At 45.0% G+C, this 16,933-nt stretch overlaps 1 protein-coding gene across 1 annotated transcript in view; it reads left to right on the top strand.

The window, feature by feature from the left end:
* GPA33 (glycoprotein A33) overlaps positions 1-16,933 on the top strand; it is a 45,024-nt gene that overhangs the window by 13,316 nt on the left and 14,775 nt on the right. The window contains exons 2-3 of the mRNA XM_004464719.4: positions 8,350-8,504; positions 12,851-13,067. Coding sequence (XP_004464776.1) covers positions 8,350-8,504; positions 12,851-13,067 — 372 coding nt within the window. The remainder of the gene's footprint in view (positions 1-8,349; positions 8,505-12,850; positions 13,068-16,933) is intronic.

Here is a 16,933-nt window from a genome sequence, read left to right as displayed (position 1 = left end):
CTTGGAACTCACCTCCTTCCTGAGAGAACTTGTCTCTTCTGCTCCCCAGGGACCTTTGGGCTGCTTCCTCAATATCTGTCCTGGTGAGTCAGGATGCCATAAACCCCGTGTATGGGTTTTATGTGTGACAGACGCTGCAGTTAGGACCGTCACAAAGTTCACTGGGAGGGGAGCATAAAATGTGTGGGGGCAGGGCGTCTGTGCTGCATTCTAGGGCTTGCTGCCCCACCCTTGCCCACCAGCTTATCTCCACCTGCACGCAGGGGAGCAGACAGCCCTTGCTACGAGCAAGCCTAGCCCTTGCCCTATCAGGAGGCCCCTCTACCCTCTATTTTCAGTTTCTTCCTTTCTAGAAGCTCTTTCTCTATACAAGCCCACTTGAGCCTCTACCATCTTCAATCCCAGAAAGGAAAAAAGAAACCTGCTCAAGATCTTCTGTGCCCCTCTGGCTTCAGCTTTCTAGGTTAGGCAAGCTCCTTGAAAACTTAGGCTGCTGTCACTGTCTCTATGTCCTTACTCCCCATTCAGCCTTATGAACCTGTAACACAGCTTTACAGTTACAAGGTACTGTGTGTTTGTTGTAGAACATTTGCAAGATGAAAGTATACATAAGAGAAACCCTATATCACCCTAAGATGCCAGAATCCTGAGATAACCTTTATTAACATATTAATTATTAATTTTGATATAGTTTCTTCTAGAATTTACTTGTTCTCTGTGTGTAATTATTTATATGGAATTGGTATGCTGCTATAAATACAATTTTTCATCCTGCTTTATTCCTTTGTGTATACATGTTCAACATAGTGTGTTGAATCCCTCAGGCGCCAGCTCAGGTTGTAACCACCCCTCTTCAACTCTCTGTCTTAGCATTAACTTAAGCTCCATTAGGAAGGACGCTGGCTGGCGGGGACCCCCATATTCTTCCTGGGCAGGCGGGACTATGCCCCTAACCATTCAGTCAACATCCAGCTCTGCAGGGACACCATGGGGCCAGGGATGGGGCAAGTGGTGGTGACAAGAGAAGTCTGAGACACAGATCCTGTTCTCAGGAGCATGCCATCTGGTGAGGAGAGCGGCCTGTACGCGTAGACCAACACCAACATAAGAATTAAGTGTGCTGGTGTGAACGCTGCCTGAGGTGGTTCAGAAAAGCGAGTGAGCAGCCAGGGCTGGGGGTCAGGGTGGGCTCCTGGAGAAGGCAGGGCATAAACACACCTCTGAGAAGTTCCCCACCTCACACTAAGGAAGGTCTTTACCAGGCTCCAGGCAAAATGTATTGAATTGATCCAAATCTATAGATTTCTTTTTTTTTTTCTCTCCCCTTCCTCCCCATTGTCTGCTCTCTCTGTCCATTCGCTGCATATTCTTCAGCTTCTGCTTGCATTATCAGGCGGCACCGGGAAACTGCATCTCTTTTTTGTTGCGTCATCTTGCTGCATCAGCTCTCCGTGTGTGCGGCGCCGCTCCTGGTTGGGCTGCGCTTTTTTCACTCAGGGTGGCTCTCCTGGCGGGGCTCACTCCTTGCATGAGGGGCACCCCTGCATGTCAGGGCACCCCTTGCGTGTGTCAGCACTGCTCATGGGCCAGCTTACCACACGGGTCAGGAGGCCCTGGGTATCGAACCCTGGACCCTCCATATGGTAGGCAGACGCTCTACCGGTTGAACCAGTCTGCTTCCCTATAGATTTCTAATGAGCTATGTTGTGGAACAAACAACCCAACAAACATTCATTGAGTTCTACATGCTTCTGCATGCCTCCTCCCCAGCTGTCAATTTGGGACCCAGCACCTCTGATCTATTCCCACCTCAGGAGGCGGGACAAATGGACTTGTCTTTGTGAATTGCCTTGCTCTCCTTAGAGACCAGCACTTTCTCAACACAAGAGCATGTTCTCTAGCCCTGAGGCAGGTTGGGCCCTTCTGGCTTCCAGCACCTCCTCCCTAAGAATGTGGTTTCTCCCAGCAAATGGATTTTCCTAAGTGGAAGCATTACTGCCAGTTTCCCAAGGGTTCCCATAATGTGCAATGTCTACCTCAAGCAGCCGGTTCCATCAAGCATTTCATTATCTTCCTTGAATGTATTGCTTTCCTTTTGGCTCTCAAGAGACAGTTTATTATCGTCTTAACAAACCTTAATTATTTACAAGCAATCATCCAGACCTCAAACTGGGTCTCCACATGCCCCCACCCCCTCAGGGAGGTTAAATAACCTCCTGTTTCCATCTGGGGCATCTTGCAGGCTTGGCCTTCCCTCTCTGGTGCTCCTTTGCTCCTTTATTTGATTTTTCAGCCATTTCTAACAGTCCGTGTGGTAGGTCCTTCCACCTGGCTATAAATCCACCCATCCTTTAAACTTAAATTCTCTGTAACTCATTCATTCACTCCATCAAAGAGGTATTACTCGAGTACCTCCTAGGTGTTGGGTTCTTTGCAGAGTCCTGGAGATATGAAGACAAAGAAAACACAGCATAGCAGGGGAGAAAGACACAGCAATATAGAAGGTTTCTATAGTTCTGGCTGGGGACTGTTGTATACGTTTAAATGCATTGTCATTCAACCCTTAAAACAACCTTGAGTTAGATAATATTCTTATCCCCATTTTACAGTTGAAGAAACTGAGGCACAGAGACATTAATTAAGTTGCTCAAGGTTATACAGCTAGTAAAAGGAAGAATGGAAAGTTTGGCTCCAGAGTCTGGACTTGGCCCCTCTGCCATTTTATGTAATAGAGTTTCATGAGAGAAGGACTAGGAGGCAGTTCCTCATGGGATAGTGGGTGGTACAAAGGACAGAGTAATCAGTCTTTTTTGGAAGAGTTGGGACATTTTCTCTAGGACATTTTCTCTAGGACAACATGCATGTTGTATAGAGATTATGATATTGTCTTCTTTAGCAGACTCTATGGTGTCAGGAGTTATTCTAATTCCTTCTTCGCACGTCAAAACACTTGCTCTTCCAACTTGTATAACCCTGGGAAGGTTAACACCACAATCAATTATTAGTTATTAACACCTTAGGGTGAATTAGCCTATCAGATGAATGCTTTTCTTTCAAAGTAGGTGCTGAGAGCTCAGCCTTGAGAAGAAAGAAGAGTAGGGGAGTGAGGAGGGAAGAAAGAATACTTCTGGAGCACATGAGGGGCACAGCGCAAAGCAAGCAACAGGCTGGGAGACCTACAGCTCTTGAGAGAAGGTTAGGTTCTGGGCAACTAGAAAGATGACACCCTGAGTTGACCAATACAAAGGAGAAAGGGAGGTGGTTGGAAGGCTCTAGAAATGAACTTCATGTCCCAGTTTTCTAATTATTGATTAGAGCTCCACCTGGAGCTTTTGTCTCATTCACTGAATGGGAACACATAGATCCCTGAGAAGGGAAAACAAGGGCCACAGTCCTAATAAATCTAAAGCCTAGAAGGAGGGGAAAGGAGCCAGACAGGGGTGAGAAAGCGGTGTTTACCAACATCAGAAGCATCAGAGTACATAACGGGAAATTATTAGAAAGTCAGGCCAGATGTCTCTGTCACCAGTAAGGTCAGAACAAGAGGATGTTGACTGAGTTACCAAGAAGGATTTATGGTGGCTATACATGATTCCCAGTGATGACTCTTGGCATGGAATTCTTAGACGCAGACTAAATTCTCATTTAAGATCACAAAAAATGTAAGGGTACCTCAGGGCATGAGATCAGCCTTTTAAATCCTTCTTAGGATTTACATACATAACATACACGGTCCTCTATATTTGTACAAGTTTTTTTCTGCCTGAGATCTTTCTCATCCACTCATTTCAACTTTTCCCTCATAAATCTATTAACATCAGATGATTTTAACTCATCATTATAAGGATCTCTAAAATTGATCCATTCTTTAATTACAATCATTAGCAATTATTATTCCTTTTAGGCAGCTCACCCAACGTAACGTGATGGTGGGTGATTGTCCCTTGTGATAAACTTCTACCAAGGGTGTGTCTCAACAACAGACTACTGAACAAGAGTAGAAGTAGTTCAATAGGAAAAATACATCCTATTATATATGGAGCAATTTTTATTCTAAACAGATGATACATTTCATGTCATTGAATCCCCACACAACCCATTTTCAACTGAGGAATCTGTGGCACAGAGGCTGTAAGTAAATTGCTCAAGGCTAAACATTTAGTAAATAAAGGAACAGGAATTCCAGCCAAGGCGTTCTGACTCCAGAGCCTGTGCAGTTAAACTCGATGCTGTGCTGCTTCCTGAAATGGCCATGGGGAAGTAGTACAATAAGCCTGGAATGGAAGAGATATGGGAATGAAAATAGCAAAGGACCATTTCTGAATCAGAGGAAAGGGAGAGTTGGGAGAGGAAAAGAACAGGTGCTGAGGGTGGTTGATTGGATAACAGAGCCCTCTGGGGAAGGTGATATTCAGAGACCAGCATCCAACCAAGCCAACCCATGTCCTGGGGCAGAGGTGCTGGCAAGAGTAAAGGTGTTGCTTTTAAGCAGTGCTTACTAGCTCTAGTTCTTCTACGTAAAGTTCACATTGATTTCTCTCCTGCGTGTTGGGTTAAGAGGACTTAACTGTGTGCACGAGTCCAGTCTGTGTCCATAAATTCTGCCAGGGTGTGAGTTTATGGGTATGTCTTAATGTCTCAGAACAGAGCACCGAGGTGGCTCTATACAGTAGGTGCATATTAAAAACTTGTCTGGCTAAAGAAAGTATGTAAGAGTTTCTGTAGGGGATGGAGTGGGGTAGGACAGTGATTTGCTCCAAGTAGCAAGATAGGAAATGGATTTTGTTGGCAGCCAGGACACCTCCTCCCTGCCTGTGCCCCCCACATCCCACACACCCCCAGCAAATAGTAACGCAATGGCATCCTTGCCTCTCTGGGGCCTCCTGGATCTGACAGACGTTCCAGCTAGAAGTTGTGACTTTCAGTCCATTCTGCCATTTTCTAGCTCTTGTATCTAGACAGAGAAAACTGCTTAACTTCACTAAACCTCAATTTCTTTACCTATAAAATAGGAATAATAAAAATGCCTACCATTAAGGAGAATACGGTACCAATACCATCAAGTTATAATTAATGTAACATGGAACTAATTGAGAAAAACTGACATTAAGAAGTCTTGTTTTCCTTCCTTTGACCATTGACTCAACATTCCTTTACTACTGTGAGCAAGTAACTAGACACTCCATTGTCTAAAGGAATGACTTGGTGTGTTGGTTCTTTTTGATTTCATAGTGAGGAGTAGTACCATCAGATAGATTGTGCGGCCGTGTGGGGGACCGACAGTGCACAGGCCAGCCGGCTTCAGCCAGAGGCAGCATTTCCTTAGTGGGCAGCTTCTGGAGTGTTAGACAAGAAGGCGCTTGGAGTACATGAGCTATGGAGAGGCCAGGTTCCAGGGAATTGTGCTGGTCCAGGCAAGATAGAGAGGGAAGGCTAAGGTAGTGGCAGCTGTCGTGACTACCATCAGGACTATTGGGAATGACATATAGACGGGCTCTCCAAACAGGGCCAGAGGGCTATGGCAGGGAGCTGGGAAGATGGCTTGAGAGGGCCCTGTTACAGTACGCAAACCTTAGACATAGAGTAACTTGTAGGTTTAGTGAATGTGGTTCCTGACAGATGAGGGAGGTGGAAAGACCACTGACAATATTGAAGGTCACTTGATAAACCTTGGCCTTACGGGAGGCACCTCTGGAGCAGGTCTGGACAGTTCTGGAAGCCAGCCTTTGAACCAATTTCCAGTGGCCCCTGGCACTGGTGTCACCATGAAAATCTATGCAAATACAAGAGAAGGGGAAGTCAATGTTAACAACTTCCTCCTCTCCAAGCCATACACAGATGCCCACATTGCCCCACAGAGCATACACAATGACTATTCTGGAAGAGTGGCTGATTTTGACTCTATGAAGTACTTTTTTTTTTAAAGATTTATTTATTTATCCCCCACCCCCACCCCAATGTCTGCTTTCTGTATCCATTCGCTGTGTGTTCTTCTGTGTCTGCTTGTATTCTCATTAGGCTGCTCCGGAAACCAATCCTGGGACCTACCAGAGTGGGAGAGAGGCGGTCATTCTTTTGTGCCACCTCAGCTCCCTGATCTGCTGCGTCTCTTATTGTCTCTCCTCTGTGTCTCTTTTTGTTGTGTCATCTTGCTGCCCCAGCTCTCCACGTTGGCCAGCACTCCTGCGCAGAGTGGAACTCCCACATGGGCCAGAACTCTGCGTGGGCCGTCTCACCACTTGGGCCATCTGGCCTTGACCAGGAGGCCCTGGGCATCGAAACCTGGATCTCCCACACGGTAGACAGGAGCCCAACTTCTTGAGCCACATCCTTTTCCGATAAAGTACTTTTAATAAAGTGTTTTATACTAAAGTGTGAACACCTCAAGAGCTTTAATGACTCCCGTGGAGCTATTTTGTGCTTTAAGAGAAGTTTGTTAATCCAGCTGAAACTTTGGCTAGTGGAGTCTTCAGCAGGACATTCTTCTTTATGTTTCTTTATGCTCATAATGGAAGCACTCAGAAGGAACTTGTTGACATTCCCACCATCAAACCTCCCAGCCCACCTGCATCATCAGCCCCACCCTGTTGTGCTGGGTGTGTGGCCCTGGGTTCTCTCTAAGACCTGCCCTCCCCTGGTGGGCCACAGCCCACTCCCCTAAAGGAATTCACTCCTGTCCCCATCCCCCCTTTGTCCATTCTCATCATCAAACACAATGTCAAAAATATTTTTCAAATTGTCAAACACGTGTTTTAAACACAACACAAATCCCTCTCAACCCTACTGCCTCCTTCAGCTACTGCCATCCCTGCTCTCACTCCTCTTGCATCCCATTTGCCCTTGAGCCCCCTCCAGTATGGCCTCCTCCCCACCACTCCACCGCCTCTGCTCATGGCCATCATCACGTCTATGTGACCGCATCCAGGGGTCATCTCTTCATCCTTAGCTCGCTGGTCCGGCAGATTAGCAGCATTAGAGTAGCTGACCCCCTCTGCCTTCACGAAAGCTCTTTCTCACTCCGCCTCCGGGAAGCACTTCCTCTGGTTCTCTCCCTTTCCCAGTCTCCCTCCCGCTTCCTCCTAGTCTTCCCCACCTCTAAGCACTGGCCTGCCCCCGGGGCTCAGTCCCCAGGCACCTTCCCTGTCCAGCTGCACCTCCCTGAGGATCCACTCCATCCCCAGACCTTAAAAGCCATCTCAAGCTCATGACTCCCAAAGACGGATGTCCAGCCCAGACCTCCCTGTGGACATACCTGTCCTTCACCTCCACCTGGAGCTCAGACTGCCTAAGTCCACAAACTCCAGAGCTCCCCCTGAAACCTGCTCATCCTCAGCCTTTGTCATCTCAGCAAATGAAAATTCTATCCTTCCAGTTGCTCGAGCCAAATCCTTGTATTCATGCTTGATTCCTCTTTTTCTCTAACATGCCAAATTTAATCTGTAGCCAAATCCCTTTGGCTCTACTTTCTAAATACATTCCAAATTGGACACTTTCAAGCCACCGTTAGCTATTGAAAGAGCCTCTTGCACAGTCTCCTGCTTACCCTCTCTTCTGCATCCACTTCCTGTCTATCCACCTCACTTCAGCCAGATGACTTTTTTTTAAAGGAGGTAGCAGGGATTGAACCCAGAACTTCGCATGTGGGAAGTAGGTGCTCAACTCCTGAGCTACATCTGCTCCCCAATGAGAACTGTTTTTTGTTGTTGTTGTTGTTTAGGAAGTAGCAGGGACTGAACATGGGACCTAGTACATGGGAAGCAGGGGCTCAACCCCTTGAGCTACTTCCACTCCCTTACCCTCTATCTCTTTACCTTGGCTTAATCTTATTCCTAAAACATCTTATCACATAGTAAGAGTTCAAATACTTGTTACACAAATGAATAAACTATCAGGAATAAAGATGGCAGATAATATTGATTGGGAGCTTTCTGTGTGCCAGTCACTAAACAAGCCCTTTACACATATTATCTCATTTAATTCTCTCAAAGCTCTGGGGGCTAACTATTAGTGTTCCAATTTTATGGATGAGGAAACTGAGGCTGAGAAAAGTTTACCCAGCTGGTAAGAGGTGAGGCTATGGTTCAAAGCCAGACTCTTAGCCACTTCACAGTATCTATGACTCCTCTGTGATGCTCAGGAAGGAGTACAGGGACCAAGGTGTACAGGCTTGTCTTCAGCCCAGCCTCGGAGTGGAGCAGCTGGTGCCACAGCCGAGGTCGCCGTCCTAGCAGGTCTAGCCATGGCAGCAGGAGCAAGCGCATCCCTAGACATTGCCTCGGAAGTTCTGAGTGGCACGATGAGTTGGTACACCCATGTTGTTTACTTCTCCACATCCTGCTTTCTTTCCAGTCTGGGTGAGCGTCGGAGCCATCATTGTGGAAGCACCGCAGGATGCCTTTCGAGCTGCCCGGGGAGAGAATGTCACGCTTCCATGCACCTACCACACTTCTAACACTAATCGGAGGGGACTCATCCAGTGGGACAAGCTTCTACTGAGTCATACGGTAAGGATCTTAAAGATTGGGGCCAAGTTCGGCTAAGTCCAATGAGGGGCACCTTGGGAACCATTAACACTTCTTGGAAGGCAAAGTGCAAAAACTTTCAATAAGTGTTAGGTGGAATAAATCCTGTAAGTGTTAGCTGGGGTGGGTGGGAAGAGAACAGTGAACACTGGACCCAGGGAAGGCCGGGTTATGCCATCTTTATTTTGAGAAAGTCACCTGCCCTAAAATATCTTCCAGTTGGCTGGTCTCAAACATCCTAAGTGGTACCATCTGAGTCCATTATTCCTTTTGATTAATGCAGCCCTCTTCCCTGGGGCCAAATTTTATTTTATAGAGTAATGTTTTTTCCAATTTGGGTTCTTTTAGAGGGGAGCAGAGGAGATTTTGTTTTATTTTCAAATTCTACTTTTGAATAGAAAATATAATCCCATGATTCAAATATTAAGCCTCATGAAAGGTATACATTGGCAAGTTTCCTCCTATACCTGACCTTCCTGTCCCTCCGCCCTGTTTTCCCTCCTCTCCCTCCCTCCACCTGCCCCATACCTTCCCACCCCCACCGCCACAGGCAAGCTTGTATTCCACTGGTTCTGGTTGCTTTCGGCCAGTGCCTATTCTGATTGGTTGATATCTCTGCTACAGAAGTTAAATGTTTTGAATATCATTCTTGGCTAAAGTAACCAATTTTATTATTTGTGTGTGCATATGTATCCTTCCAGTGATTCTTTACGCAAATTCAAGAAATGTGAATATATATACATATGTATTATATATATATATATACATGTTTGAGAAGGTTATCAGAAACTTCAACAGCAAATTCCACAACAGCTTCTGGCACCACCTGCAAGTGCTGCAGGAACTCAACCAAATCAATTGATTCTACCTGGTGTCAGGCTAGACCCCACAGGGTGAGGGCACAATTCTCTAACAAGATTGACCTTCACACACCAGTCCCAAGTTCAGGGGCCCAGCCCACCTGTACATTTGACCAACTGGCTACAAGTTTGGGTGCTCCCACCACCCTCTTTAGGTCCAATAATTCATTAGAAAGACTCACAGAACTCATTGAAAGCACTATACTTACGACTTTTTATTATAGCAAAAGGATACAAATAAAGAGAAGCTGAAAGATGGCAAGTGGACTTGGCCCAGTGGATGCGATGTCCGTCTACCACATGGGAGGTCCACGGTTCATACCCCGGGCCTCCTTGGCCCTTGTGGAGCTAGCCCACGAGCAGTGCTGATGTGTGCAGGGAGTGCCGCACCACCCAGGGGTGTCCCCTGTGTAGGGGAGCCCCACGCGCAGGGAGTGCACCCCATAAGGAGAGCCGCCCAGAGCGAAAGAAATTTCAGCCTGCCCAGGAATAGTGCCGCGCATGCAGAGGGCTGGCCCGGCAAGATGATGCAACAAAGAGAAACATGGATTCCCGTGCTGCTGACAACAACAGAAGCGGACAAAAAGAAGAGCACATAGCAAATGGACACAGAGAGCAGACAACCGGGGCGGGGGGAGGGAGGGAAGGGGAGAGAAATAAATAAATCTTTTTAAAAAAGAAGCTGAAAGAAGAGCTGCGTAGGGTGAGTCCTGGGAGGGTCTCAAATGCAAGCTTTTGTGTCCTCTCCTGGTGGAGTCAGAATGCGGCACCCTCCTGGCACAGCAGCCATGTATATTCTCAATCATCAATCATGGAAGCTCACTGTGGCTTCCAATGTCCTGGGTTTAAATGGGGTCTTATTACATAGGCATGATTGATGGAATCAATGCCCATGAGGTTGAGCAGAATCTGCCGTCCCTCTCCACTCCCTAAGGTCTGGGAGGTGGGGTTGATATAACCCAAAGCCCCATCCCCAATCACCTGCTTGGTCTTTCAGGTGGGGCCAGCCCCCCGCCCTAAGACTGCAGGTGTGGCTGGCCCCTCCCTGTCATCTCATCAGCACACTGAGCTATCAGGCAGGTCCTGGGTCCACCATGAAGAACAGAGGACACTCCTATCATGGGAAATTCCAAAGATTCGGAGAACTGCTTTCCTGAGAACTGAAGACAAAGAACAGTCATGTTTTAAAAAAAATTATACTGCAGTATTATATTTTTGTATTACTATTTCCTCCTCTTTTTGCATAAAAAAGCGGTACATTCTAGGCCTTTTCTGCCCCTTGTGTTTTTCATGTATTGTAGGTCCTGGAGAGCTCTCCTTATCAGTAAACAGAGAGTTTCGCCGTTCTTTCTGGAGCTGCATTGGATTCTATTGTGTGGATGCTCTTTTGTTATTTAATCAGTCCTCTAATTATGGACACTTGCTTATTTCCGATCTTTTCTTACTGCCAAGAATAAGCCTGTGCATGTCATCTTGTGTGTGTGCATTTATACCTGATTTGTTCCCACAAAGAGTAAATGCTTTTATAATTTGTATAGAGATTACCAAGTTGCCTTCCATACGGAAATATTTTTGTGCTCCCACAAGTAATGTACGAATGTGCCTCTTTCCCTACAGCCTTGTCCATATGGTAAGTGTGTGTTTAAATAATCCATGCACAAAGCAAAAGATTCATACAGTACAAAAGCATACAGAGTGGAAAGATGTCAATCTCACACTCTGGACTTGAAGTCCCTAATCTCCTCATCAAAGGCGGCCACTCTTAGCAGCCTTCCATAGGTGCTCGGGCATATACAAAGTATATATTTTTATATACACACATTTACATATATGAATGTCTGTTTACACATACACATTTGTTCTGCACTTGGCTTTTGCTCTCTTAATATATCTTGGACCTCTTTCTCTGTATCAGTAAATTTATATCTATCATATTTCTCTTTTGTTAACAGCTTCATAGAGCATTCCATTTTATGAATGTACTATATATACTATTGGTGGACATTTATAATGCTGCAATAAATATCATTATATGTGTGTCTTTGCATATATATATGAATATCCATAGGATAAATTATTTGAATTACTGGGTGAAAGGGTACATTTAACATTTTGATAAATAATGTCAAACTGCGCTCATGTAGATGTCACACTAATCTATACTCTTGCCAACAGTAGTGAGAGCATCTAATTCTCCAACCCATGCCAAAACAGAGTATTCTCAAATTGTTTGATATTTGCCAATTTGATAAATGAAAAATGGAATCTCATTGTTTATCAAATTCACATTTCTTTAATCACAAGGAAAATGGAGCACCTATTCATAAGTTTATGAAAGTGAGTCCTACTTTTTAAATGCAAATATATCTGGCCAAGATAAACATTAGGTCCCAGACCACTCGGATTGAAAGCCTTTTAGCTTCTTCTCTCATGGGAAAGAAGGAGTGGCCTCAGAGCACCCAAGTCCCAGGGCAACAGGACTGACAAGGAAAGTAAGCCTCTGCCTGATGGGCCCTAGTGTTTGCTGCCCAAGGGCCACAGCACATGTCCTGTTGGTCCCAGAATCCCCAGAATGAAACCTAAAGACAGAAACTGCTGTGCATTTAGCTTGTAGAAACGGAAAGACACCTTCTTTCACCATCAAAGCTGGTATTTGGCAAGGCAGATCTAAGGACTCAGGTCTATGGCAGGCACCTCCCTGTGTGACAAGGTGGATACTAAAGCTATTTCATTTGACTGGTGGATCCCCCACTCCATTTTTGTAGAAGAGGAAATAGAGTCGAAGAGAGGTCACAGAGAGGCCAAGCATTTTGCTCAAGATCAAACAACTAGTAACTGGCAGAATTGGGATTTGAATTGAGGCAGTCTGGCTCAAAAGTCTGTGACCTTAAGCACTACCATATACTGTTTAATAAGCCATATACCAATGAATAATACATTTCAAAGGCAAGAGTGAAGAAAATAAAGTGGGCTCAAAAGCTAAGGGTGGCTCCCCAGCACAATGTCTGGTACACAACAGATACTCAATAAATATTGGTTGACTGAGTGAGACTAGACAATGGGCTGTGGTGAGAGAGATGCCACAGGGCTCAAGAGGCGAGTATTGGGATCTGAGACATCCCCATTTATCCACAAATGCTCCTGTTTTATCAACTGTATACCTGGCCCAGTCTTTCAATATTTTCACTGGGGGGAAAAAAAAAAAAAAAAATATATATATATATATATATATATATGTATGTATGTATATACACACACACACACACACACACACAATACACACATATTAGAAGACCTCCCCCAATGGGTAGTGAGTGTTCAGGCTGCTTGTATTCTGAGGGGTGGGTGTATTAGTGCCCATCTGGGCTCTGGGAATGGTGGGTGAGGTGACCAGGACAGGCTGGAAGTACTGTGCAACACATGCCAGGGCCATAGGTAAAGACCAAATAGCATTTTTCTTCTCTCTAGGTTAAGGTGGTCACCTGGACATTTGAGGAGAAACAATACACCTATGGTGATTTGTATAAGAACCGTGTCAAGGTGTCAAGTAATGCTGAGCAGTCAGATGCCTCCATCACCATCAGCCAGCTCACCATGGATGACAATGGCACCTATGAATGCTCGGTCTCGCTGCTGTCAGACCTGGAAGGCATCTCCAAGGCACGCGTCCGCCTCTTGGTCCTTGGTGAGTGTCTCCGTCTCCGTCTGTCTCTTGTGTAGGGTGGTTGGGCAGATAGGGTCAGGGGACAAGACCGGTAGTGAGATAAAGTCAGAGGTGGCAATAGGTGGTGAGGAACTAAGGCTCCTCCTCCACTCAGCTAGTCTATTTCAAGGCAGTTCCTCCCACTGGAACTGAAGTCCCTTCTGAGCTCTGCATAAATCGCAGACAATTTCTGAAGGCAGAGGAGAAGTCCCATTTGGCATAGTCCCGGAGGGTCAGCCTTCGCCGCTCTGTTCTGCGTTCTGGGGCTGTCATAGGCGGCCTTGGCTTATTCCTTGGCTTTTCCATCACATAACAATGCATATGGCAGTGTTTTTTCTTTTTTCTCTTCTGGCTTCAGCCTGATCCCCATGGCTTCTTTCTCCACCTGACTGTCACTCTGATTAGGAAGGACTCCAGTAATATGGATTAAAGCCCAACCTGATTCAGCTGGGCCGCACCTTAACTGAAGAAATATCTTGAACAGATCTTACTTACAATGGGCCCACACCCACTGAATGTGGACATGACCAGGAACTTATCCAAACGAGGGTACACAATTCAATCCACCACAGTTTCTGGAAAAACTTTAGTGAGTGCTTATTCCACGCCCAATATAAGAAATAACTCCAACCACTAAGAGGTGACAATCTTTTAGCCCAAAACAATGGGCTAAGAGATTCTTTTTTCTTTTGCCCTTTATGCTATTTAGTGGGTTTAAAAAGTTTTTTTTTTTTATTGCAAAGGGAGCTAGCTACCTGGCTTTTAGAAAACACTATGGTGAGTCAAACAATATAAAACTGTATAAAGAACAAACAATGATCCTAATGATCTCTTCCTCTTGCCACCCTACCACCAATAAGGTAGCCAATGGTGACCCTGCTATTGGTATGTGTTCTTCCAGCCCTCTCTCTATGTGCATTCAACACACAAACACACATACTTTAAAAGTTTCTTCCTTTCTGTCCTTCAAAAAAATGGAATCCTATATAGATCACTCTGCAACCTGCTTTTTCCTTAACAATGTTTCATGCACATTTCACCAAATCAGTATACATAGATTCACCCAGTGACAGCATACATTCCATTGCACGGGTGGGTGGACCATGATTTATTAAAATGTCCTGCTACTGATGGACATTCAGGGTGTTTCTAATTTTTGGTACAACAGTACTGTATTATACCTCCACATATGTATACACACACAAACACACACACATATACTGTATTTTGTCACCTTGTTTTTATTTCTATTGAACAGACTCTTAAAAGTAAGATGGCTAGACCAAAGACTATGCTGTCATTGAATTTTTTTATCCTCCCCCCTCCCGCCCCGTGGCTTTTTGCGTGCTGTCTGCTCTCCATGTCCATTCGTTGTGTGTTCTTCTGTGTATTTATTTTTATTTATTTCCTCCCCCCTTGCAGCTTGCTTGCTGTCTACTCTCTGTGTCCATTCACTGAGTGCTCTTCTGTGTTTTTGCCCATCTCCCTTTCCGTTGTGTCACCTGCATGAGTGGCACTCTGCAGCAATCACAGGCCAGGGGGCACTCTGTGGCACCTGGGCCAGCAGCTCTCCACAGTGTGCGGGCGAGCCTTGCCTTCACAAGGAGGCCCTGGGATGTGACCCCAGGGCCTCCCATATGGTACATGGGAGCCCAACTGATTGAGCCACAGCTGCTTCCCCTGTCATTTAATTTTAATAGGTACTGTCAAATTACTTTCCCAAAAGCTTGCAGCAAATTATACTGCAATAAGGATTATATGAGCATGCCTGTTTTCACGTATCCTCACAAGTACTGAATATTCTCAATTTTTCTAGTTTTTGTATTTGTTAGGTGAAAATATTATCATATTGCTGTTTTGATTTTCATTTTCCCAACCAATAAAACGGCACATTTTTTCATATATTTTTGTCCAATGGGATTTTCTCCTCTTTGAATTGCCTATTCTTATTCTTTTCCTATTTCTCTACAGAGTTGTTTTCCTTATTAATTTCTAGGAACTCTTTTAATATTAAGTATATCAACTCTTTGTTGTGTGTATTACAAATATATTTTCTTCTGTTTGTATTTATAGTGTCCTTTGACATACAGAAAAATTTAATTTACAGTAATCATAGCCAATTCATTGAATAAGCAAAATTTGGTGGCATATAGCAATCAGGAAATAGGTTGTGTTTTTGGGTTTTCTTCCCCTCCTTTACTGCTTTCAAGCAAATTGTGCTGGATATACGTTCTCTACCTACCACAATACAACAGGAATACTTGATAAATTTCTAGTCACTTTCAGGTATTAAAAAGTCCAGTCTGTATTTTATGCATGAATGTTCTGTAAACCTACAATTTCTCTAATAAAGGAAAAAAGTTCAGTCCAGTCCATTCTAAATAAAAATTTAATCTAATACGCAGTGTTTTAGCTTGCTAACAGCTGCTGGGAGCAATATACCAAAATGAGTTCGCTTTTACAATGGGAATTTATTAGGTTAAAAGCTTACAGCTTGGAGACCATGGAAGTGTCCGAATCAAGGCATCCTCAAGAGAGGCTTTCCTCTGCGTTGTAGCTGTGGGTGATCAAGCTCATGGCAGGACACTATGGCAGCATTGGCTGGTCTCTTCCCTCTCCTCCGGGCTTCTTTACTTTCAGCTTCTGGCTCCTGGGGCCTTCTTTCTCAGCCTCTGGGTTCCTCTCTGTCTCTGTGGCTTTCTTTCTATGTCTGTGGCTTTTTATTTCTCCCTTTATAAAGGACTCCAGTAAGAGAATTAAGACCCCCTGTGTCAGGCCCTGCTGAAGTGATTTAATCCAAAGGAAGCTCCCTTAGCAGCATCTAATCAAAGGTTTCCCCTATAATAGGTTTACATGCACGAGAATGGATTGACTCTAAGAACAGGATGCTCGAGGGTCCACAAAAGCTTCAGATTGCCACAGACAGTGGTGTTAAGCTTAATCTCTCTTTCTAGCTCAAGCCAACTCCTTAAAACTTGGAGACCAGCAAAAACGAGGGCATGGGTCTGTTTCCTCACTCTCCTTAATCCACTTTCTCCCACACCAACCAATTTCTTACCCTTCCAAGGTCATGACAGGGGCAGAGAGGGTTAAAAGAGAAAAGGCAAAGTCCTGTTTACCTGGTTAGGCCATTTGTGTTTTTTTCTTAGCTATCACATAATCCTAATCACAGCAGACATCCACTACTGGCTCTTTTGTGGGGGTGCATCAGTGGGTTTTTAGGGACCTCCACCTCGCATCCTTTCATGATACAGGTAGCATGGCCTTGCCCTCTGGCTGAAATCTCACATCCTCCATCCCCTTCCACCCTGCCGCTGCTGCTCTGGCTACTTGCTCCTGCTCTCCACACTCTCCACAGTCCACTGTGGACTCCCTGAGGCCCAGCAGGCAGCTCTCCAGCACAGTGTCTGCCGTATGACATGAGTCGAACCCACATCCTTGCCCTGTTTGTGTTAGTTGGGGTTCTCTAAGGAAACAGAACCAACAGGACACACACACATACATATCTGTAAATATTACCAGATTTATTATAGGAATTGGCTCATGTGACCACTGGAATAGGGAATTATTAGGTCAGGCTGCAAGTTGGGAACCCTGATGAAGGTTTTGAATGAATTCCCAAGGAGAAGCTGGCTGGCTGAAGTAGAGATAGAAATTCTTCTTTCTGGCTGCTGAAATCATCGGGTCTCCCTTTAAGGCCTTCAAGTGATTGGATGAGACTTCTCTCATGGCTGGAGGCAATCTCCTTTGTTGATCGTGGATGTACTCAGCCACAGATGCAATAAGCTGACTAATGATTTAAATCTACGAAATAGCCTCACAGTAGCCATCAGGTCAAAGCTTGCTTG

This window comes from Dasypus novemcinctus, chromosome 13, assembly GCF_030445035.2.
Source record: "Dasypus novemcinctus isolate mDasNov1 chromosome 13, mDasNov1.1.hap2, whole genome shotgun sequence".
Classification (NCBI taxonomy): Eukaryota; Metazoa; Chordata; class Mammalia; order Cingulata; family Dasypodidae; genus Dasypus; species Dasypus novemcinctus.
Note: the sequence above shows the minus strand (reverse complement) of the source record. Positions and strands in the feature narration are given on the sequence as shown.